This window comes from Girardinichthys multiradiatus, chromosome 14 (assembly GCF_021462225.1).
Source record: "Girardinichthys multiradiatus isolate DD_20200921_A chromosome 14, DD_fGirMul_XY1, whole genome shotgun sequence".
Lineage (NCBI taxonomy): Eukaryota > Metazoa > Chordata > Actinopteri > Cyprinodontiformes > Goodeidae > Girardinichthys > Girardinichthys multiradiatus.
This window is the reverse complement of record NC_061807.1, coordinates 5,246,484-5,267,464: the sequence shown is the minus strand read 5'-3', so window position 1 is coordinate 5,267,464 and position 20,981 is coordinate 5,246,484. Positions and strand designations below refer to the sequence as shown.

Genomic DNA, 20,981 nt, shown 5'->3' with positions numbered 1-20,981 from the left:
GGGAGGTTTGATATAGGCCTGTAGTTCTGTAGTAGCAGCTTGTCCAAGTTGCTATTTTTCAATAGAGGTTTGATAATTTCTATTTTTAGGGCCTGGAGGAAAACAACTGACAAAAGGGACATGATATTTTCAAACCTTTATTTCTGGTAATTATGATCATTTTCTGCTTTCAGCTAATGAAAACATTTAAGATTAGAATATTACATCAGACCAATAAAAAATATTTTAATACAGAAATGTGGGCTTAATGAAAAGTATGACTAATACCTGCTTAAAGTTTGTTTTTAAAAACAACTTTTAATCTGACAAACAATCCTCATCAGAACGCATATTCTGATTTATTGCATATGACGGTATATATAGTTAGATTCCTCTATAGGCAAATGAACATTTTTGATTAAACATTTAGATTAAAGCTTTTTGAAAATCTCCCAGTGAACTTTTTGCAAACAAGCAAGGCTTGTTTTGCAGCAGTGTCAACGGGCAGTAGGTCATTCATTGATGAGTTCTCAGTTTGGGTTGATGTGATAACTAACAGATAACTTTAATATTCTGAAAAATAAAGAACAACGAGGATTATGATTTAATTAAATATGAAGCAAATTTAAATGCAGGAATGTTACAGGTTTTACAGGGGTGGCTGAAAACCTTGATGCAAAACAATTACAGGTTGTCTGGGTATGAGTAGTTTCGTCTTGCTATGAAATATTTTACAAATTAACAAAGGGTAGATTTTTTTAAAACATCTATTTAGGAGATAAATGCAAGAGATGTCCTGCTAGGTTAGCATTAAGCATGTATTTTTTGAATAAAATGTTTGATCAATGTAGTTGTAAGCAACAGTGTAAGTAAATCTAAAAATGTTAATAATATTGCCTCATATTCTTCATACAGTTTGACTTCGGTAAATAGTTACGAAAAGGTGGTTTTTTCCCCCCCTTCGCTGTAAGCCCGCCCCTTGTCATTTAACCCCACCCTCCCATCCTGGGCGTGGAAAAACTAGAGCCTCATAAGGCAGTGGCTGCAAGACCACGCCCAGACGCCCCTGCAAGTTAGGTGGGGAATCCCCGTCTGGCAGCCTGAAGCTCATTCGCTGGAGCAGAGATGACAGGAAGAGGAAAAGCTCCAGTCTGGCCAATGATTCTCCGACGCATACTCGAGGTCCCGCCCCAAATGGCAGGAAACAAGAGGGTGTGGCACGTTGACCTTGGTTGTCAAGAAAACGATCTGTACATGATGAGAAAAAAGGTAAGAAAGATGGCTTCTGTTGAACTTGTTTAAAAAGATCTAGTGACTTTTTTCTGGAGTCACCTGGGTTAAACAAGTCTGGTTTGTCCCAGTGTTGAGGGTCATGATGAATCGACCACATGTTGACCAAAACACGGGTCCCCTGACGTACAGCGTGACCTCCAATGCTGGGGGAGAACATAGTTTTTAGCAAACACTTTGAATGATATACCACTGCTGTGAGTAAACAGATCTACCTGCTGTCGGTCATGGCAGTGTGTGGGATCAGAACCGGGCTGACTGGTCGGATCCTCATGCCCTCGTTGATGACACAGTCCAGGTATGGCAGCCGGCCACGGTCCGACACACTCACTGCTCTCTCACAGCCCACGTTCTCGTCAAGCTCCCTCTGCACACGCTCCTGGACCTGAAATGTTGACCCGGACATGTAATTGTTGGTAATGACCAAGATCTAAAGGGCATCGGCAGCATCATTGCTTCTAACCTCAGGGTGGTGCAGCAGGTAGGCCAAGATCCACAGCAGAGTGGTGGACGTCGTCTCCACACCAGCTCCAAAAGCCTCAGCTGCTGTCATCAGGACATGGTCGTCTGTTATCCCCTCTTCCTTTGACCCATATGACTTCTGTCCCCACCCACTGCCTGTCTGACCCTGCAGTAAGGCCTCCAGGAGGTCACGAGGATCACCATCACTCAGTGATGCCTGTGACACACCAGACAGAAGATGGAAATTCAGTTTATTTACAAAATAAGAGTGCATATTGTACACAAAGTGTTAGATATTCTTCAGCATAGAGCCGATAACTTTTTTCCCAGTTGTCCTCCTTTCAGAACTGTAGTGAGCACTACAGCCTGTAGGGGGAGCTGTTGCTCTCTGATTCTGTTTAATGAAGTTTTATGGATGAACTCCTGTTTGAAGAGTTTGTGGGTGTTACCTTGTGCTCCTCCAGCTTCCGGCTCAGCAGTCGGTCTCTGACAGTGATGCATGCCTTCAGTTTACTGAGGGACCTGTTAGGAAAGAGCTGAAAGACAGACCGAGGCTGTGAGTCAGGATTATTTGGGCTTTTTAATGCAAAGTTTTAGCTTTTTATTGGGGAAAATATAAAAACTCAGCTAAAGGTTCCCTTAATTCCAATTTAACACTCAGCTGGTGTTGGTTATTAAGATTTAGGGTTGGGAATATTTCACCAGTTCTTTAATGGAACATCACAGATACACGGTATATTGTTTAATTTATATGAACGCTTCTCACGTTTTGGGAGGGAGTATGTAAATCTGGAAAACTTCAGATATAATTTAGGAAATGTGTGTGTGAACTTTATCTGTGAAAATTTTGGACAGTTCAAGAATTAACTCACATTTTTGGTGAAATAAGGACACACAGTCATTGAATAAAGTAGAATATTGAAAAGTTTATTTGTTTCAGTTACTCCGTTCACTAAGAGAAACACATTAAATAGATCAATCACATGTAAACTGTTTTCAGCCTTTATTTCTGTTAATTACGATGATTTTCTGCTTCAAGCCAATGAAAACATGGCATATAGGATTAGAATATTACATCAGACCAATAAAAACACATTTTAACACAGAAATGTGAGTGAAATGAAGTTATTTTCCAGCAAAAGAGCTTCATTAAAACATATGTTCTAATTAAGTCAGATGTGTCTGTATGTAATTGTGAGGACATTTGAAAAATTATTGTTCAAAAAGTTATTAATAAATTTGATTAAAATATAAACTATTTCTCAGGGACTTCTAAGTGTCAGAAAGAGATTAAGGGTATTTTCAGATTGTGGGGATATTTTCTTAAAGACCAAGACATTTGAGAAAATTAAAGTCATTTTGGAAATTGAGATTTTTTTGTGCTAATTGCCTTTATTGACCGGAAATGGGCAGAGAGCGAAGGGGGGAAGACATGCAGCAAAGGTCTTAAGGTCAGGATTTTAACCCAGGGCGTCTGTATGTGGGGCGCCTGCTCTACCGCTACCTTACATCATGCCTCGAGCATTGTTTCCATTTCTTTTATCAGTTGGTTTAGTTTTAATTATGGAACTCCTCAGAAATCTGTCATACCTTCATCCAGGGATAGATATCCACCAGTCCTCCCCTGGCGATGGTCTCCACAATGCCGTTGTTGTACTGGATCACCTCCTGCAGCTCACTGTCTCCGTGGCTGTAGGTGCTGCCGAACACAAGCGTGCACACCACGTTGGTGACGGCTCTGGTCATGGCAGGAGACGGGTCGAAGGCCTGGGTCCCATAAGACAACAACTCCACACAAAGACTGTCCACCGCGGACAAAACTGCAGAGAAGCAACGTCAAATGAAACGTTGACCATTTTAGGAAAGAAATTATTTGGTTCTTCTTTTAAAGGCCATGAAACAAACTGGAGGCTGTTTGTGGTAGCTTTGATCATTGTTGGAGTTTAAACATTGAAAAATCAAACATCAAAAATACCTTCATAAATTCATAGAAAGTTGTTGAGAAGTTCCAAGCAGAGAAGTTTGTTGGTTTCTAGAGAAATGTTAAAGTGTTTTTGATGAGCAGCTCTCCAGCATTTCTAAAGGTTTTCAAATGATTCTTTCCTGGAGATTTTCTTTAGACTTTGATTGCTGGGAACAAAGAATCTGAATAAACTTAAAATAGTACTGGATTGAAACTGAGTGAAAAAAAAAAGGGTCGAAGTCCAAAGAAAAACTCTGAAATAACTTTTAGATATCCTGCAGAACTGTTGATCAACACAACTTACAACAACATGGCTGTTGGATCAGAACTTCATGCTACAGTCTGGATATCAAAAGGTTACTAAATGCTGAAACTCTCAAATGTTTTACATTATTTAATTTATTCAATCTCATTTTTTTTTATTATTTCTCCCTTTGGACCTCCTATTTACTATTTAATCTCCTCTTCCTCTACTAGAGCTGAAAGACTGACTGGTTTGTTGGTGCCACCTGCTGGTTCTTTAGCGTTACAATTAACCTTAAAATTCAAAATATTATATAAAACAAACAGTGTTCGGTATTCAGAAGGAAACGTGATTGATGCTGGACAATAATCAGGCCTTCAGATTATTCTAGTTCACCTGTTAAACAGTGTTTGACCACAAGGCGTCCATTAATCATGCAAGATTTTTATAATTTGATCCAAAAATATATGTTGTTTCAGTTTTTTACACCCGAAAGACTTTACAGAGTAAATAAAAGTCAAATTAGGGCCATATTACAGCTAAGACATACAACAGGAATCATCGAAGTCCTGTGGCTAAATATACTGTATACACAGGGGTTGGACAATGAAACTGAAACACCTGTCATTTTAGTGTGGGAGGTTTCATGGCTAAATTGGACCAGCCTGGTAGCCAGTCTTCATTGATTGCACATTGCACCAGTAAGAGCAGAGTGTGAAGGTTCAATTAGCAGGGTAACAGGACAGTTTTGCTCAAAATATTGAAATGCACACAACATTATGGGTGACATACCAGAGTTCAAAAGAGGACAAATTGTTGGTGCACGTCTTGCTGGCGCATCTGTGACCAAGACAGCAAGTCTTTGTGATGTATCAAGAGCCACGGTATCCAGGGTAATGTCAGCATACCACCAAGAAGGACGAACCACATCCAACAGGATTAACTGTGGACGCAAGAGGAAGCTGTCTGAAAGGGATGTTCTGGTGCTAACCCGGATTGAATCCAAAAAACATAAAACCACGGCTGCCCAAATCACGGCAGAATTAAATGTGCACCTCAACTCTCCTGTTTCCACCAGAACTGTCCGTCGGGAGCTCCACAGGGTCAATATACACGGCCTGGCTGCTCTAGCCAAACCTTTGGTCACTCATGCCAATGCCAAACGTCGGTTTTAATGGTGCAAGGAGCGCAAATCTTGGGCTGTGGACAATGTGAAACATGTATTGTTCTCTGATGAGTCCACCTTTACTGTTTTCCCCACATCCGGGAGAGTTACGGTGTGGAGAAGCCCCAAAGAAGCGTACCACCCAGACTGTTGCATGACCAGAGTGAAGCATGGGGGTGGATCAGTGATGGTTTGGGCTGCCATATCATGGCATTCCCTTGGCCCAATACTTGTGCTAGATGGGCGCGTCACTGCCAAGGACTACCGAACCATTCTTGAGGACCATGTGCATCCAATGGTTCAAACATTGTATCCTGAAGGCGGTGCCGTGTATCAGGATGACAATGCACCAATACACACAGCAAGACTGGTGAAAGATTGGTTTGATGAACATGAAAGTGAAGTTGAACATCTCCCATGGCCTGCACAGTCACCAGATCTAAATATTATTGAGCCACTTTGGGGTGTTTTGGAGGAGCGAGTCAGGAAACGTTTTCCTCCACCAGTATCAGGTAGTGACCTGGCCACCATCCTGCAAGAAGAATGGCTTAAAATCCCTCTGACTACTGTGCAGGACTTGTATATGTCATTCCCAAGACGAATTCATGCTGTATTGGCCGCAAAAGGAGGCCCTACATCATACTACTAAATTATTGTGGTCTAAAACCAGGTGTTTCAGTTTCATTGTCTGTATATGTTGCTCCTACTGTTTGGGCTGAAACTTATTTTATTTAAAAGATGATCAGAAACTGTTGGCTGATTCCCGGATCTGGATTCTGTGTGGTACCGATGTCCTGCAGCCGGCTGGTTCCCTCTCCAAACAGAGTGAAGGAGCTGTGGACAAGGCGCCGGTGAAACCTCCACAGAGGAGTGTAGTCTGAAAAGGCGATGTCTTTGCCTCCTCGGGTCAGCAGGTTGGTGGTGACCTGTGCAGAAAAACACACAAGCATAGATTCTGGATAAAAAGGACTGGAAATACAACCAAGTCCAACTGGCAGCAAAGCAGCAAGATGTAAAATTTATCCTTACAGGCAGAACTAATCATAATTTTATAAAAGTGCTCCTTTTTGCTTAATAAGGTTCAAAAATGTAAATTATCTTCATAGTTTAGGTTTTTCTCATTTATATTCAGCTTTCTTGGAGTCAGATTTCATATTTTTCTCTTTTAAGAATCATAATCCGTTTCCTAACTAGAGTAAAAACTGGATAAAAGGTGGAAACTGGGCTGTAAATTAAATGCAAATCACCAACAGCCCTTATAAACATTTGCTGTTGAATCTTTACCTATAAAACTGAGTAAATAAACTGTAAAGTCTCATGCTGAGACACCAGGAGGTGCCTCAGCAAAATGGTTTAGTAAATGAAAAGAGACAACAAAAAAAAACAGGGAATAAAAAGTTAGTGATTCATTCTTCAGGAAACATAAGTTGGGTTGTTAAAAAAGAGGACTGCCTCCAACAATTTTCTTCACTTATTTTGGTTTTCAGGCTAAAAAATGAAACTTTTATGCCTAAAATGTCAAATATAACTTTATGGAATCTTGTTTATTGTCTTTTTTAAAGTGTTCCTGTTTGACGTTCTGCAGGAAAACGGTTCTGTTAGCATGTCTGACCATGTCAGGACGTCCAGCGAAGTCCTTGCCCCTCTGCAGCAGCACCTCTCTGGCGTGTCGATGGTTGTTCACCACCACGGTGTAGTGAGGACCAAGGTAGAGCGCAAAAAGAGGTCCATACCTCAGAGACAAGCAGAGTAATACATTTGATTAACTGCTGTGGTCTGAGCGACAACGGGTTGGTTTCTACAGGAATCAGTTAACTATCCCGGACGATAATATTCAAGCTAATAAATGTAAAGATCCACAAACAAATCCATAAAGACTAACCTTATCTGCCTGAACACCAACCCATACTTCCATGCACAGCTTCTCATTCCTCCACACAAAATACTTCTTTAAAAAGTTAACTAGTTCTTCCAAATATTATCTTTAACTGCCTCAAAATGATGAGTTCTCTGGAGACGATTCTGCAAACATCAAACCTCTTCATGCATTAATTAGTTCTTTTAAACATCATCCAGTCCTGCTGCACCTTTCTTCATTAGAACATAAGCAAGGCTGCTAGCTTTCTACACATTCATTAGTCTTTCTGCTCACTAATAAGAAAGTTTAAATTTAAACCCGTCCTTGAAGTTAAACCCTTAACTATTTACTCTACCTTCAAGTAATTCATCACATATTTTAAATATGACTGTGGCGTTACATAAATATTTAAGAATAGAATAAAAAATTCATCTAAATATCTACCAGTCTTTTCCAACATTAACTAGTCCTTCTAAACTCATTTTTTCTTCCATTGGCAGAACAAAACTGGACTGATTTTTATTAAATATTAGCTGCTAAATGAAGTAAATATTTAACCAATAAATCTGCATCAGAACCATCAGTGAAATCATTCTCAAATAAACCAGTTTTACAATATGTTAACTAGTTTTTTAGTGGTTATTAAGACTAGTTCTACCAAATACAAACGAGTCCATTGTTTAAACACGGACCACATTAGTAATTAAACAGGTAGTTGGTGGCTTTAGGCCTTAACTACTTTCTTTAAACAATGAAAGGTCCATAGAATATTAACCAGTCCTTAAATCTGTAGTATGTTTGTATACACATTAATCTCTAAATATAAAAACATCACACGACTGAGGCCTAGTAATACAGTAGTAGCAATTAACTAGAAAACCATGAATCAGACCAATTAGCTAATTAAGATGTAACTAGTAACTAAGTAGACATTTTGAAAGGTAATACATTTTTTCCCACATGGACAAAATAGTTACACACAATAACCACTCCTAAATATTAACTAGTTTGTCCAAGTACAAATGGTTAAGAATAGCAGTCTGATTTAGATTTTAACTAGTCTTCTTGTCCAGTAACCAGCCTAAATTAAAACGTACCTAGTTTAGTAACGTTAGCTACTACTTTAAAGCATACCTTATTCATATAAACAATAACCAGTACTGTAGTTCAGCTAGTAATCAGATTGTCCAGTTGTTATAGACTGGTTGAAAAGAACTAAAACTAAATTGTCATTGAAAATGACACTACTAGTTCTTCTACACATTAACTGACCCGTACAAACATAAATGGAGGTTACCAACAAAAAAACTAGTTTTCAGAAATTGACTAATCATTTTGTACTCAGTTCTTCAACACATTAAATTGTCCTTAAGTGCCATTTTTTTCTAAGATTGTTTAGTTTTTATACATTTTAACCAGTGGTTACAAAAATTAACTAGTGCCTCTAAATTATAAGGATTATTATGATTTTCAATAAATATAGCTAAAACACAAACTAGTCCATTGACAAATGATCGATTCCATCCAAACCTAAACATGTCACCAGTCAGTTAGTCATTCCTCTGGTTAACCTGCTTTCTCCCACATAACTAGTCCTCTGAGAAGATCAGTCTTGATAACTAGTCCCTTCTAACATTACCAAGCTAAACCTTAGTTAAAATAAGCCCAACACTCCTCTGGGGGGAAACAGAAACACCACAGACTCATGATTTAAAGGAGGCTCAGTGGTCTCACCTGTGAGCCAGCTGAGTGAAGAGGAGGTACGGAGGAAGGCCTCCTCCCAGCCAGGGGAGGCTTCCGAGGACCGGGAGGTGAGGCAGGCAGGGGATGGAGCCCCAAGACAGGCTGGTGGGGTTCCGAGGTTTGGTGCCATGAACAAACTGATGAAAGACCAGAGACAAGAAGACCACCACAACAACGACGAAGAGGAGGAGGATGGGTGGAGAGAAGGAGGCACAGATGGAGGAGAGAAGACTGGACAACATGGCTGCAGCGAGGCAGAGGAGAATGAGGGGATGACGAAGAACCCTGACTTTAATGTAAGTTAGTCAGGGAGGAACCTTGGAGAGGTCAGAAGTCACGTGTGTGTGTGGGTGTGTGTGTTCTTGTACTTGTTGCTGAGTGAGAACCATTTTTCGTATTTTTATCGCAAAGTGAGGACATTTTGACAAAGTGAGGACATTTTGACAAAATGAGGACATTTTGACAAAGTGAGGACATTTTCCTGGTCCTCACTTTTACAAATTCCGTTCTTGGGACAGGGGTTAGGTTTAGGACTAGGGTATGAATTGAGTTATTGTTAGGGTTAGGGTTAGGGTTAGTGTTAGGGTTAGGGTTAGTGTTAGGGTTAGGGTTAGGCACTAAAAATTAAGGAAAATGAATGGAAGTCAATGGAAGTAACCGAAAAGTCCTCATAAAGATAGTAAAACACAGATGTGTGTGTGTGTGTGTGTGTGTTGTTATTACAGATGTATGGCCATGACTGTGTGTGTGTCTGAGTTTATCTTCGTCAGATGGCCTTGGTGTTATCAGGCTGAATGCCACGGGTTACCATGGAAACCTTAAAGGAGAACAACAACCTGCTCTCTTCAGATCTGTCGTCTTTCCACTTTTTTAGTTGTTACGAGGCAGAAAACCTTTGTGAAATCTGCGGTGGAGACGATTTCATTATCTGTCAGCGCAAAACATAGAAGAACTATATACCAAACCCAATCTGACAGTGCTGGTTAAATGGGCTTGTTCTGGACCTAATCTAGAGTTGTTTATCGATCCATTCAGGACTGTTTTTGACTTGTTTTTAGTCTCTAATGTTTTTGATTTAAAACTGTGTTTACAACAGTGTTTATGGGCTGCTTCAGAAGTAAACTGGAATCGGTTCTAAATGGGTCATTCTGTTTTGTGGTTTAACTCTTGTGTTATGCGTAATTTTGCCTGGTTTTGGTGAGTTTTAATTTGCTTTTAGGATGGTATAGGCTAGAGCAGTAGTTCCCAAAGTGGGGGTCGGGACCCACTGGGGGGGTCGCAAGACACCAAGTTGGGGATTGCGAGATGATTTTCAGAATCATCATGATGTGACCCCTGAGGAGTATGGAGGGCCAAAAGGGACAAAATTGAAACATGAAATAATTCAATGTACCATTTCTTTATGTAACAAAATAAATTATTACTGATATATACCATTAAAATATGAAATGCACAACTAAAAAATCAAATGTCATTTAAAAAATAAATTCATTCCAAAATACATGTAATTATTTCATTCTATATTTATTTCATGGCTTTATTTCATGCAGCAGTTTAATTATAAAATAATTTAAACTGTCAACCTGACCAATCAAACTCAGTGGGTGGGATTAGGGTGGCTCCTGAACAGACCCTGATGTCTGATTGGCTGCTTTACACAGCAATTCAAGGTAACGTCTTGCAGGTCTCCTTTGACTCTGAGATCAATGTCTGGAAACACTGGAAAGTGTGGAAATAACTTTAAGAAATTGTTCCAATTTATTTACCACAAACTCTGGGTGAGCAGCTCCATCTCCTATATCCTTAGTTTGGTCTAAAATATCTCTAAACAGTTCACGAAAGAGCTCACTGACGTCCTGCATGGAGAAAGCTGACATGTTTAGACACCAGACTATGGGGCTAGATGAGGTTGCCATTGCACTTATTTTGGGGTCACAGGCTAAATTGTTTGGGAACCCCTGGGTCAAAGTATAGGTTCATAAGTTCGGTGTCAGACTTTCAAACCTGGTTTTGGACGGGTCTTGGACTTATTTTAGTAAAACTTTGTCAAAGATGTAGCGATTTGGGCTTAATTTTAGATCAGGTTGTTTAAGAGCTTGTTTTGGACTTTATTTCAGACTACTGGTCGGCCGTCCATGGTATAGGTAAGGACTTCTTTGCTTTGGACTTTTAGACCTGGTTTGAATTAGTTTTGGCCATTTTTTAGACAGTACATAAGTTAGCTGTTGTAGATTGTTAGAGGAATATTTTTTGACTTGTTTTAAGTCTGACCTATTGTCTCTAGGTCGGTTGTGGACTTCCTTGAAGGTTGCTCTTCAGAGCTGTTTGGGTATAATGTTCTTTAGTATTATAGAGCATATATTACATCTGTGTTGGAGGTATGTACCCCTTTTGGAGTGGTTCTGGAGCGGTCAAGGAAGGATTGTAATCTGGTTTTAGTTCCATCTAAAACTAATACTTAATTCTAGGCTGGTTTCTGTAGTTTTAGACCAGGTCTGGGTTAGAGAGTGTTAGACTTGTTTTACACAGGACTGATTCTGGACTTGTTTAGAAACCTTTGGAATTGTTTTTGACTTGGTTTTGGACTGGCAACAGGTCAACAAACAGCACATGTTGGGTTTTACTCCTAGACACTGTCTTATTTTGTACTGGTATTAGGAATTAGGTAGGTATTAGGAAGGCAATGAATGCTTTGGACTTAGATTTGAACTGATTTTAGGTTATTAAAGAAATCATATTTAAATGGTTTAGGAGGTTTTGGTTCTAGCTTTGGACTTTGCTATTTGCTTAAATTTTGACTGGCTACCGGTTAGCAAAATATTTGTTGTGGACTTTGTTTGGATGGGTGGGAAACACGTCTGGTCTTCAGTTTAGAATGAGCTTTAGGTTGGTTCTACAATCTTTGTGTTTTAGACCTATTTTGGTATTTTTCGTGTTTGAGTTTCATAATGAGTTCCAGATCTTTACACATAGTCATTGTTTGATTTGGACCCTGTGTAGGAGTTATTTATTGTTTGGGTATGGGTATGTTTGGGTATAGATTAAACTTTCTTTATTCTGTTTTTATTAAGCAGGCAGAATTTTGAGTGGATTTTACCTGAATATTGGAGGTATTTTTGAGTCAAGGATTTCTAATATTTAGTTGGTTTTAGGTGGATTTGGACTTGGTTTTAGACCTGAATTCGGTCATTAATTCAGTCATGTTAAAACAGCAGGAAACTAGTTCTTGAAGGATGAAGTTGGCCAGACCTGCTTTAGATCTTAATTTATACTAATTTTGGACATGATTTGGACTTGTTCTGGTTTATACTGGGGTTTGTGTTTATTTGCTTGGTTTTAGCCTCCTTTGCTATACGTTTAATCTTGTTTTCACTTACTTTTAGACAGTTTTTAATTGGTTTTGGCATTTTTATTTAGCTTCCAAAGTTAGTGTTAGTTTTGAATTATAATTTGATTTAGATTTAGTCTCCTTTTGGACCTATTTTGTTCTGGTTTAGAAATATGTATTGAGTCTTTGTTGGGCTCACTTTGGGTTTGACATATCTGTGTCATGACCGTTTAATCCCTTCAGACTTTTTTAGCTGATATTTGGGGTTTTGTGGCTGCAGTCAGATAATTCTACAAGACTACTTGTTGTGTCACTGCTAAAGATAGTCCTGCATGACTCTGTGTGAATATTTAATCTCTCTGTCCTGCTGTAGGATAAATCTGGGACCAGTGAGCCATACCCCGATGGTGATGGAAAAAGAAATAACTTTCCATCTAAACTGTTGCATTAACTTTAAAAAACGTGTGATTCAGTGGCACCAGATGACAGAAAGTGAAGGCCAGAGAGCTTCTGACGCCACGAGAATCCAAACACACTAACATCTCCATCGCAGTGTGTTATTTGTAACAGGTGGAGGGAGAAGGAGGTGGCACACAGCCATGGCAACCGTCTCTGCCTTCGCCCACACACACATTTTCCCATCATCTGTCTTGATATAGTCTTTTCACACGTTCATACAAGCAGGGTTTTTCCTTTCCTCAGCGTCAACAGACTGTTCATTTTAGCACCCAGACGCCCGCTTGGTCGTGTGCTGCTGTCACAGTCCTGAATAGTTTTATTTCTCCCAGGCTCGGTGCAAACGTAAGCAGCAGATGAAAGTGGGAGCTGAGGGAGGAAAACTGTGAAAACAGGTGTGGGTTTAATGTTTCAGCTAAAAATCTGCAGAATCCCTGAAGAACAAACATGCAACAAATAAAATATGAATACCCAGAAAGAAGAGAAAGTATTAGAATTGCTTAATGTTTCAGTGCTAGAGTTGCATTGCAAGTTTTGCATATTCATTCATATTTGCTTTGAAGCTCTAAATAAAGATCTGCTGCAACGTTTTACCTTTAAAATCTAACTAATCACAGTGCCTTCAAAAGTGTAGTCACAATACAACATCGCACCTCAACAAATTTTATTGACATTTATGTGATTGATCAACACAATGTAGCTGTAGGTCTTTTCTCTACCAGTTTCACACATCTAGAACTGAACTTTTGGCCCATTCATCTTTGCCAAATAGCCCAGGTTCAGTCAAACCAGATGACCCAAAGTTCATGGCCATAGGTGAGGGAAGGAATGTAGACCGACCAGTAAATTGAGAGCTCCAGTTTTCGGCTCAGCTCTCTCTTCACCACAACGGACCAGCACAGCGTCCCCATTACTGCTTCACCCACAGCGATCCATCTGTCGATCTCCCGCTCCATTCTCCCCTCACTCGGGAACAAGACCCCAAGATACTTGAACTCGAGGCAGCAACTCCCCTCCAACCTGAAGAGGACAAGCCACCCTTTTCCAGTCAAAAACCATGGCCTTGGACTAGGAGGAGCTGATCTTCATCCCATCCGCTTCACACTCTGCTGCAAACCGCCCCGGCGCATGCTGTAGGTCTTGGCTAGAGGGGACCAGCAGGACCACGTCATCTGCAAAAAGAAGAGACGAAATCCAATGGTCCCCAAACCAGACCCCCTCCGGCCCTTGGCTGCGCCTAGAAATCCTGTTCATAAGTTATGAACAGGACCGGTGACAAAGGGCAGCCCTGCCGGAGTCCAACATGTACCTGGAACAGGTCAAACTTAGTGCCGGCAATGCGGACCAAACTGCTGCTCCGCTTGTACAGAGACCAGATGGCCCCTAATAAAAGGCCCCCCGACTCCATACTCCTGGAGCAGCCCCCACAGGGCACCGCGAAGTACACAGTCTAATGCCTTCTCCAGGTCCACAAAACACATGTGGACCGGTTAGGCAAACTCACATGAACCCTCAAGTGACCTGCAGACGGTGTAGAGCTGGTCCAGTGTTCCACAGCCAGGACAAAAACCACACTGCTCCTCCTGAAGCTGAGGTTCGACTATTGGCCAGACTCCTCTCCAATACCCTGGCGTATGCCTTACCAGGGAGACTGAGGAATGTGATCCCCCTGTAGTTGGAACACACACTCCGGTCACCACCAACCCCTCCTGTCTGCCAGTCCAGAGGCACTGTCCCCGACCGCCACACAATGTTGAAGTGTTGTGTCAACCATGACAGCTCCACAGCATCTAGAGACTTGAGGTATTCAGGGCGGATCTCAGAAGACCTGCCACCATGGAGCTTTTTAACCACCTCGGTGACATCTGCCTGGGTGATGAAAGAGTCCAACCCCGAGTCCCCATCCTCTGCCTCCACCAGGGAACGGCAGGTGACGGCAGGATTGAGGAGATCCTCGAAGTACTCCTTCCACCGCCCGATAATGTCCCCAGTCGAGGTCAGCAGCTCCCCACCCCCACTGTAAACAGTGTTGGCGAAGCACTGCTTCCCTTTGCTGAGGCACCAGACGGTTTGCCAGAACTGCTTCAAGGTCAACCGGAGGTCCTTCTCCATGGCCTCACCGAACTCTTCCCAGGCCTGAGTTTTTGCCTCTGCCACAGCCCAGGCCACGGCACGTTTGGCCTCACTGTACCCATCAGCCACCTCAGGAGTCCCACAAGCCAACCACAGCTGACAGGACTCCTTCTTCAGCTTGACAACATCCCTTACCACCGGGTTCTGGGATTGCCGCCGTGACAAGCACCGCAGACCTTACGGCCACAGCTACGGGGGGCAGCATCGACAATAGATGTGTAGAACATGGTCCACTCGGACTCTATGTCTCCAACCACACCCAGGATCTGGTCAAAGCTCTCCTGGAGGTGGGAGTTGGCCGGGGGCTCCGCCAGTCGTTCCCAGCAGACTCTCACCATACGCTTGGGCCTGCCAAGTCGGTCTGGCTTTCTCCTCTTCCACCGGATCCAACTCACCACCAGGTGGTGATCAGTGGACAGCTCAGCCCCTGTCTTCACCCGAGTGTCCAAAACATGCGGCCGAATGTCTGAAGACATGACAACAAATTCGATCATCGACCTCCTGCCCAGGATGTCCTGGTGCCAAGTGCACTGACGAACACCCTTATGCTTGAACATGGTGTTCATTATGGACAATCCATGACTAGCACAGAAGTCCAATAACAAAACACCACTTGGATTCAGATCAGGAGGGCCATTCCTCCCAATCACGCCTCTCCAGGTGTCACTGTCATTTCCCACATGGGCGTTGAAGTCCCCCAGCAGAATAACAGAGTCCCCAGGAGGGGCACTATGCAGCACCACCGACAGGGAAGCCAAGAAGGCCGGACACTCCGCACTACCACTTGGCCCGTAGGCTGAAACGACAGAGACCTGTCCCTGACCCGAAGGCGCAGGGATGCGACCCTCTCATCCACTGGGGTAAACCCCAACATGAGACGGCTGAGCTGGGGGGCAACAAGCAAACCCAGCCCAGCTTGCCGCCTCTCCCCGCGGGCCACTCCAGAGTAGAAAAGAGTCCAGCCTCTCTCGAGGAGCTGGGTTCCAGAGCCCATACTGTGCATAGAGGTAAGCACACTATATCCAGAGGCGACTGTGGCTCAGTAGGAAGAATAGTTGTCTTGCAATCAGAAGGTTGTGGGTTCGATTCCAGCTTTCTCCTGCCATATGTTGATGTGCCCCTGGGCAAGGCTCTTAACCTCAAGTTGCCTGCTGATCTGTGTATTGGTGTATGAATATGTGAGCGTTAGTGAGTGTGATTGGGTGAATGTGGCTCTAGTGTAAAGCGCTTTGAGTGGTCTGTATAACTGGAAAGGTGCTATATAAATTCAGTCCATTTACCATTTATGTCTAGTCGATATCTCTTGAATGTCACCTACAAGCTCAGGCTTGTAAGGTGACATTCCACGTCCTTAGAGCCAGCCGTTGAGATCTTCACCTTCGTCCGCTGCCTGATCCTCTTTGCACCGGTCCCTCATGGTTCCCTCTGCAGGTGGTGGGCCCACTGGCGGATGGCCTCGAGTCTCTCGTTCGGGCTTAGTCCGGCCAGGTCCCGTGAGGAGCAACCCGGCCACCAGGCTCTCTCCTACGAGTCCCGACCCCTGACCTGGCTCCAGGGTAAGACCCCAGCTCTGCCGTACCAGGCGACATCACGTGCCTTGATTTTGTTTTTCTGATATATTTAATACTTATTTCAAGCAATAAAAGGCTAATTATTTATAAAAAAAATCACATAATGTGATTTTCTGGATTTTTGTTTTAGATTCCATCACTTGCAGTTGAAGTGAACCTATCCTATAAATTAAAGACTTCTACAAGCTTTGCAGGTGGGAAAACCTGCAAAATCAGCAGCGTATCAAATACGCGTTCTCCCCTGCTGTGTATGTGTGTGTATAAATACACTCACACACACACCTGCACAGTCCCAGGCCACTTGGCTTCCACGTTGCTGATTATGTGGCACATAATCATCATCACATGTAATCTTCACAGTACAAAGCCACAATTAGCTGCTAAGCCACCTACATTTGTATTGTTTAGGTGTATTTAATTCAGAGCAGAATAGAATAGAAACCCTTTATTGTCCCACAGTGGGGAAATTCTGTCAGCAACAACGCTGAAGGCAATGAAAGCATCCAGGTTCATTCATAACTAAAACCATAGAAGAAGTTACCAGACTAAAAGCTATGAGAGCCAGTCAGGAAAAGCAATCAGGTTGTATAGTAAAGGAGAATAAAACCCAGGATTAATGACATTTATTGTTGAACATACTGTGTGGTCATCAACAAGGCTACGCATATTAATTAAATTAGAGGTGCAGGATAGTCAGGTGACATTGGTGACATCATCAATGTAAAACTGCAATATAATATAAAACAAATAAACTATAATCTCCTTTTATTTAGTGAAGCAGCAGTGAATGTAACTGTCATGTATGCAGCAAATGATGCCTGGAAACCCAGAAATAAATGAATAGTTATGCTTGATTATCAAAATGTGATAGAGACTAAATTATTGCTTTCACTGCTACCTGCAGTTCTGTGGGATTCTTCTTTTATTATTTGCCTAGTTTTCCAGATTGCAAACCTACCTCTAAGTCTCCAAGGGGATCCAGTTCAAAATAAAATGTAGCTAAACATAAGCTATTTGTGTCGGATGATAATAAAATAAAACACAGCTATCAGATATCAAACCCTGGTGTCCCGCATGACAGGCAGAGACACGAACCACTCTGCTAGGGAGCACAAACTGACTCCATGCAATGTTTGTGATTATCATGGCCACCTCTGCTATACAGTAACTGTGTTAGTGCAACGATAGCATTCCAGACAGCATGATGTTGCCTTTGAGGGATTTTCACCTTTGTTACAAAAACAAAACGAGAACCGAGAACATTATTGAGATAAGCTATTGACTGTGGTGGAAAACGGTAACACTCGACAATATATTCATCCAGAAAATAAGACCTCTAATCGTGGTCTGATCACCTTGTCCTGGTGGAGACTTCTGTGGAGTAGTTGTACTCCAACATCTACAGGCTCCTCCAGAAAAGATCTCGCCATTTCTGACACATTCCTAGTTCCAGATCTCAGCTAGAAAGCAGACCAAACCCGGGGTTGGTTCAATAAGCCCTGCTACCGAGCAGGGTTGGTTCTTGGAGTACCTTGCAGGGGTAACTTGACTCAGGGTAACGGCTACCTGGCTTTTTGAAACCAAAAACCCAGAGTATGCGCATACTTACCTCAGAACCTACTCCAGATCCCTGGGTGTCTCCTCCCTTTGCAACCAGGAGTAAACCTGTGAGGAAAATGTCTTAGTCACAGGTCAAAAGATATTACGTGATGCACATGATGTAGAGTATTACCTCTAAACAGCTGTTGTGTTTAAAAAGAAATGTTATTGAAATGAAGTATTTTAGCAGGTTTACAGAGAATAGCTCATTAGTTCTAACGCAGCCTGCAAACAAACCCTTTGTGTTATGTATGCCTTTGGTTTATATGGAGCATTGAAACTGATATGAAGCATAAATGATGATCCAGATGGTTCTTACACAGAACCCAGCTGGATCTGTGTCTGTCCCTACACACGGCGCCCAGCTGATGATTCAGGTTAAACCAGTAAATCCAGCTCCTTCAATGTAACAACTGGCCTGAATTCGTTATCTGTCTCCATGGTGACAACTTCCCAGCAACTGCATGTGGCTGAGCAGGAATGTCACATGTGGCCCAGTAATATGTAATAATGTGTGTCTGCAGTGCTGCATCAGAACGCTGCAGCCTGAAACATGGTGGGAGAAAAGCCATACTTCCCAGTCCTCTCGGGTCCTGAAGATGTGAGGGAGATCCACTGAGGTTTGCTCACACATCTTTGATACTGTTTTAAATGATTCTTTATAACTCCCATCTCCAAATGTTGTATGAAAATCTGTGGAACTTGAACACTGGGAATGAAGCAGATTATAAAAACAGACATATTTGAGGTCCTGGTGTCCCCTGAGATGCGTCAAAACGGAGAGATTTAGTGAGTTTTCTTGTGTTTTCTATCCTCTCATCTCTCCATCCTTGCCTTCCTTTCTGTTGTATAACCTCTCGCTGCTGCCGCAGTGAAGGAAACCCCTCTCTCCGCTCCTGTACGTCGCTCTGCCGCCTGTCCTTTTAAGGCATGGGGGATACCCGCCGTCACAGCCGGAAGCTGCCCATATTTGGGCAGCTACGAAGGGGCACGGCGGGGGGAATCCCTCGCGCCTGAATCGAACCAATAAAGACAGGTCTGGAGTTACCTTGGAGACGGAGAGTATAAAAAGGAGCGGCGAGCGGAGAGAGCTCAGCATCCTCAGCATCTCTGCCGGGAAGCAGCCAGAGCTCCTCTAGCGGATTAACACCTGACTTTTTGGGGGATTCCAACCTGCTTTCATAAAATCTGTAAGATGCTTCTGGAGCGCGACGACAGCTTCATGTCTGAGTTTGAGGACGCTTGCAGCGCCTGGGTGGACAGCGTGGGTTCAAACCCCAGTGATGGATTAGATTCTGACGTGGGATCACCTTTCAGCCAAGGTGAGTGTCTCCATCATTCCCCAGCCTGTCGATGCGTACTCGGAGCATGCATCCTGCAGCTGCATCCTGGTTTATATGTATAGGCTGACATTATGCAATAACACCCACCCCCTCCCTTCTGTTTCTGCAGTTTTCTCTCCGGGAACGGACGCCTCAGATTCAGACTTCTTCTCCGACTTTAGTGACTGCTCCTCGGACACCCTTTCTCCCTCGCTTGGCTACACTGGCAGCTTCTTCCCTGAGTCCGAGCCTGCGGCAGCGGGACTAAGCAGCACCGCAGACGCGATCCTGAACATGATTACGGAGATCGTGGGTATCTGCACGGAGATGGAGCAGAAGCAGCATCAGCAGCCTGTCCCCGACTTAGGCATCCCGCCTCCAGCTGCAGCGCAGCAGCTGCCTGCAGTCCCTGCTTCAACACCTGTGGTGATTAAAACTGAGTTTGGGAGCTCCAGCTGCAGCAGCGGGTGTTCTCAGTCCTCCTCGCCCGGGAATGATACGCTGTTCCCGCCTGCTGTGGACTCTCTCCTCCCCCTCATGGCTCTAGAACAACAGATGGATGTGGCTGATTTCATCGAGTCTCTGTTGAGCTCGGAGGCCGGTCAGGCTGAGCTGCTCGGCTGTGAAGTAAAGCAGGAGCCGCTGGAGCTGGAGGACTGGTTGAAGGGTTTACCGGTTCCAGTAACCGGCGGGGACTCCGGTAACTACGTCATCAGCAGCACCCCCTCCACCCTGGACGCGCACCTGCTTTCCTCCCTCCTGCAGGGCGCGTTCCCGATGGTCAACATCAGCAGCGTGCATGCGGCTGGAGCGCCCAAGCAGCCGCGCTCAGGGCGCAGAGCGCATGCGCGGGGCGGCGTGAAGCCCAAGCCGTTCCCGTGCTCTGTGCCGGGCTGCGAGCGCCGCTTCTCGCGCTCCGACGAGCTCAACAGGCACGTGCGCATCCACACTGGTCAGAAGCCCTTCCAGTGTACCATCTGCGCGCGCAGCTTCAGCCGCAGCGACCACCTGACCACGCACACGCGCACGCACACCGGGGAGAAGCCCTTCTCCTGCGACGTGTGCGGCAAGAGGTTCGCGCGCAGCGACGAGAGGAAGAGGCACGGGCGCGTGCACGTGAAGCAGCAGCTGCGCGCTCAAATGATGGCCGCGTACTCTCTGGCCCTGAACGCGCCTGGCGTGTAAACACTGACCACTTTACTGGAGTTTTCAAGCTTTTCGGATTTGAACCGACAACCGGAGAGGCATGTGACGTCATACCGGTGTACAGGTGCTAAGAGGCGCATGCGTGTTGCAGTGCCCTGAGGGTTCGGGTGTGGTCCTGGCCCAGCAGCTGATCAGGCCTTTGAACTGTGACCCTGCCGCCTGTAAAGGAGCAGTCCGTCTACCTGAAGAAAGGTTTCTGATGTAAAATAAAACAAATCTTTCTCTGCATGAAGCCGTGAAGAGACTCTGTGAATGTTGACGTCAGAATGTCGTGCTTCTGTCCTTGATATTTTTCTGTAAACAGCTTTATATTTGAGGAGTTTCATGTTTGTAACATATCTCTATTTTTCTAGATGGCCTGTCTACCTCTCAGTGTCACTGTTTTACAATCAGAGTGTGTATATTTTAGAGAAGAATCCAGATGTCACTTTTCTATGAAATGACTGCAAACGCTGTGCAGACTCTTAACGAACACATGTGCAGGTTTAAGCTGCACCAATGCTTTGTGGGATATGTTGTCCTGTGTTCTGTGGTGTGAAATCTGAACACACCAGCTCAGTCAGAGCTGAGCTCTGAGTAGCACACATGGCTGTGCAAGTTTACTGTTCCCTCATTCTGCATGGAGGATGTTGTTGCTGTTAATAAACACACAAAACAACAGA

General features: G+C 43.6%; 2 protein-coding genes across 4 annotated transcripts; one reads left to right on the top strand and one right to left on the bottom strand.

Annotated features, from left to right (window-relative positions):
• Positions 1-560: 560 nt before the first annotated feature.
• LOC124881307 (steroid 17-alpha-hydroxylase/17,20 lyase) lies at positions 561-8,990 on the bottom strand. The gene is made up of 9 exons (XM_047386859.1): positions 8,696-8,990; positions 6,716-6,836; positions 5,891-6,029; positions 3,322-3,551; positions 2,181-2,267; positions 1,733-1,948; positions 1,485-1,654; positions 1,312-1,415; positions 561-1,227 (listed from the first exon to the last, which is right to left on the bottom strand). The coding sequence occupies exons 1-9, from the start codon at positions 8,944-8,946 to the stop codon at positions 962-964; spliced, it is 1,584 nt and encodes a 527-aa protein (XP_047242815.1). The 5' UTR covers positions 8,947-8,990; the 3' UTR covers positions 561-961.
• A 7,061-nt stretch (positions 8,991-16,051) lies between these two features.
• Positions 16,052-20,981, top strand: LOC124881311 (early growth response protein 4-like). Of its 3 annotated transcripts, XM_047386868.1 has the most exons (4): positions 16,053-16,177; positions 18,316-18,411; positions 18,664-19,113; positions 19,244-20,981. In XM_047386868.1, exons 3-4 carry the CDS (start codon positions 18,987-18,989, stop codon positions 20,296-20,298), a joined length of 1,182 nt encoding a protein of 393 aa, XP_047242824.1. In that variant the 5' UTR covers positions 16,053-16,177; positions 18,316-18,411; positions 18,664-18,986; the 3' UTR covers positions 20,299-20,981. The 3 variants fall into 3 exon arrangements, with proteins under 3 accessions (XP_047242822.1, XP_047242824.1, XP_047242821.1); XM_047386866.1 differs by having other exon boundaries at positions 16,052-16,177; positions 18,316-19,113; XM_047386865.1 differs by lacking the exon at positions 16,053-16,177 and having other exon boundaries at positions 16,745-19,113.

What these genes read in the sequence shown, in the direction of transcription:
- LOC124881307 (XM_047386859.1), bottom strand. Translation starts at nt 8,946, where the DNA reads ATGTTGTCCAGTCTTCTCTCCTCCATCTGTGCCTCCTTCTCTCCACCC. An exon ending in TCGCTGGACGTCCTGACATG is followed by an intron (nt 6,030 to 6,715) that starts GTCAGACATGCT and finishes TTTTCTGCACAG; the next exon opens with GTCACCACCAACCTGCTGAC. An exon ending in ACCTGCTGCACCACCCTGAG is followed by an intron (nt 1,655 to 1,732) that starts GTTAGAAGCAAT and finishes TCAACATTTCAG; the next exon opens with GTCCAGGAGCGTGTGCAGAG.
- LOC124881311 (XM_047386866.1), top strand. Translation starts at nt 18,987, where the DNA reads ATGCTTCTGGAGCGCGACGACAGCTTCATGTCTGAGTTTGAGGACGCT. An exon ending in GGGATCACCTTTCAGCCAAG is followed by an intron (nt 19,114 to 19,243) that starts GTGAGTGTCTCC and finishes CTGTTTCTGCAG; the next exon opens with TTTTCTCTCCGGGAACGGAC.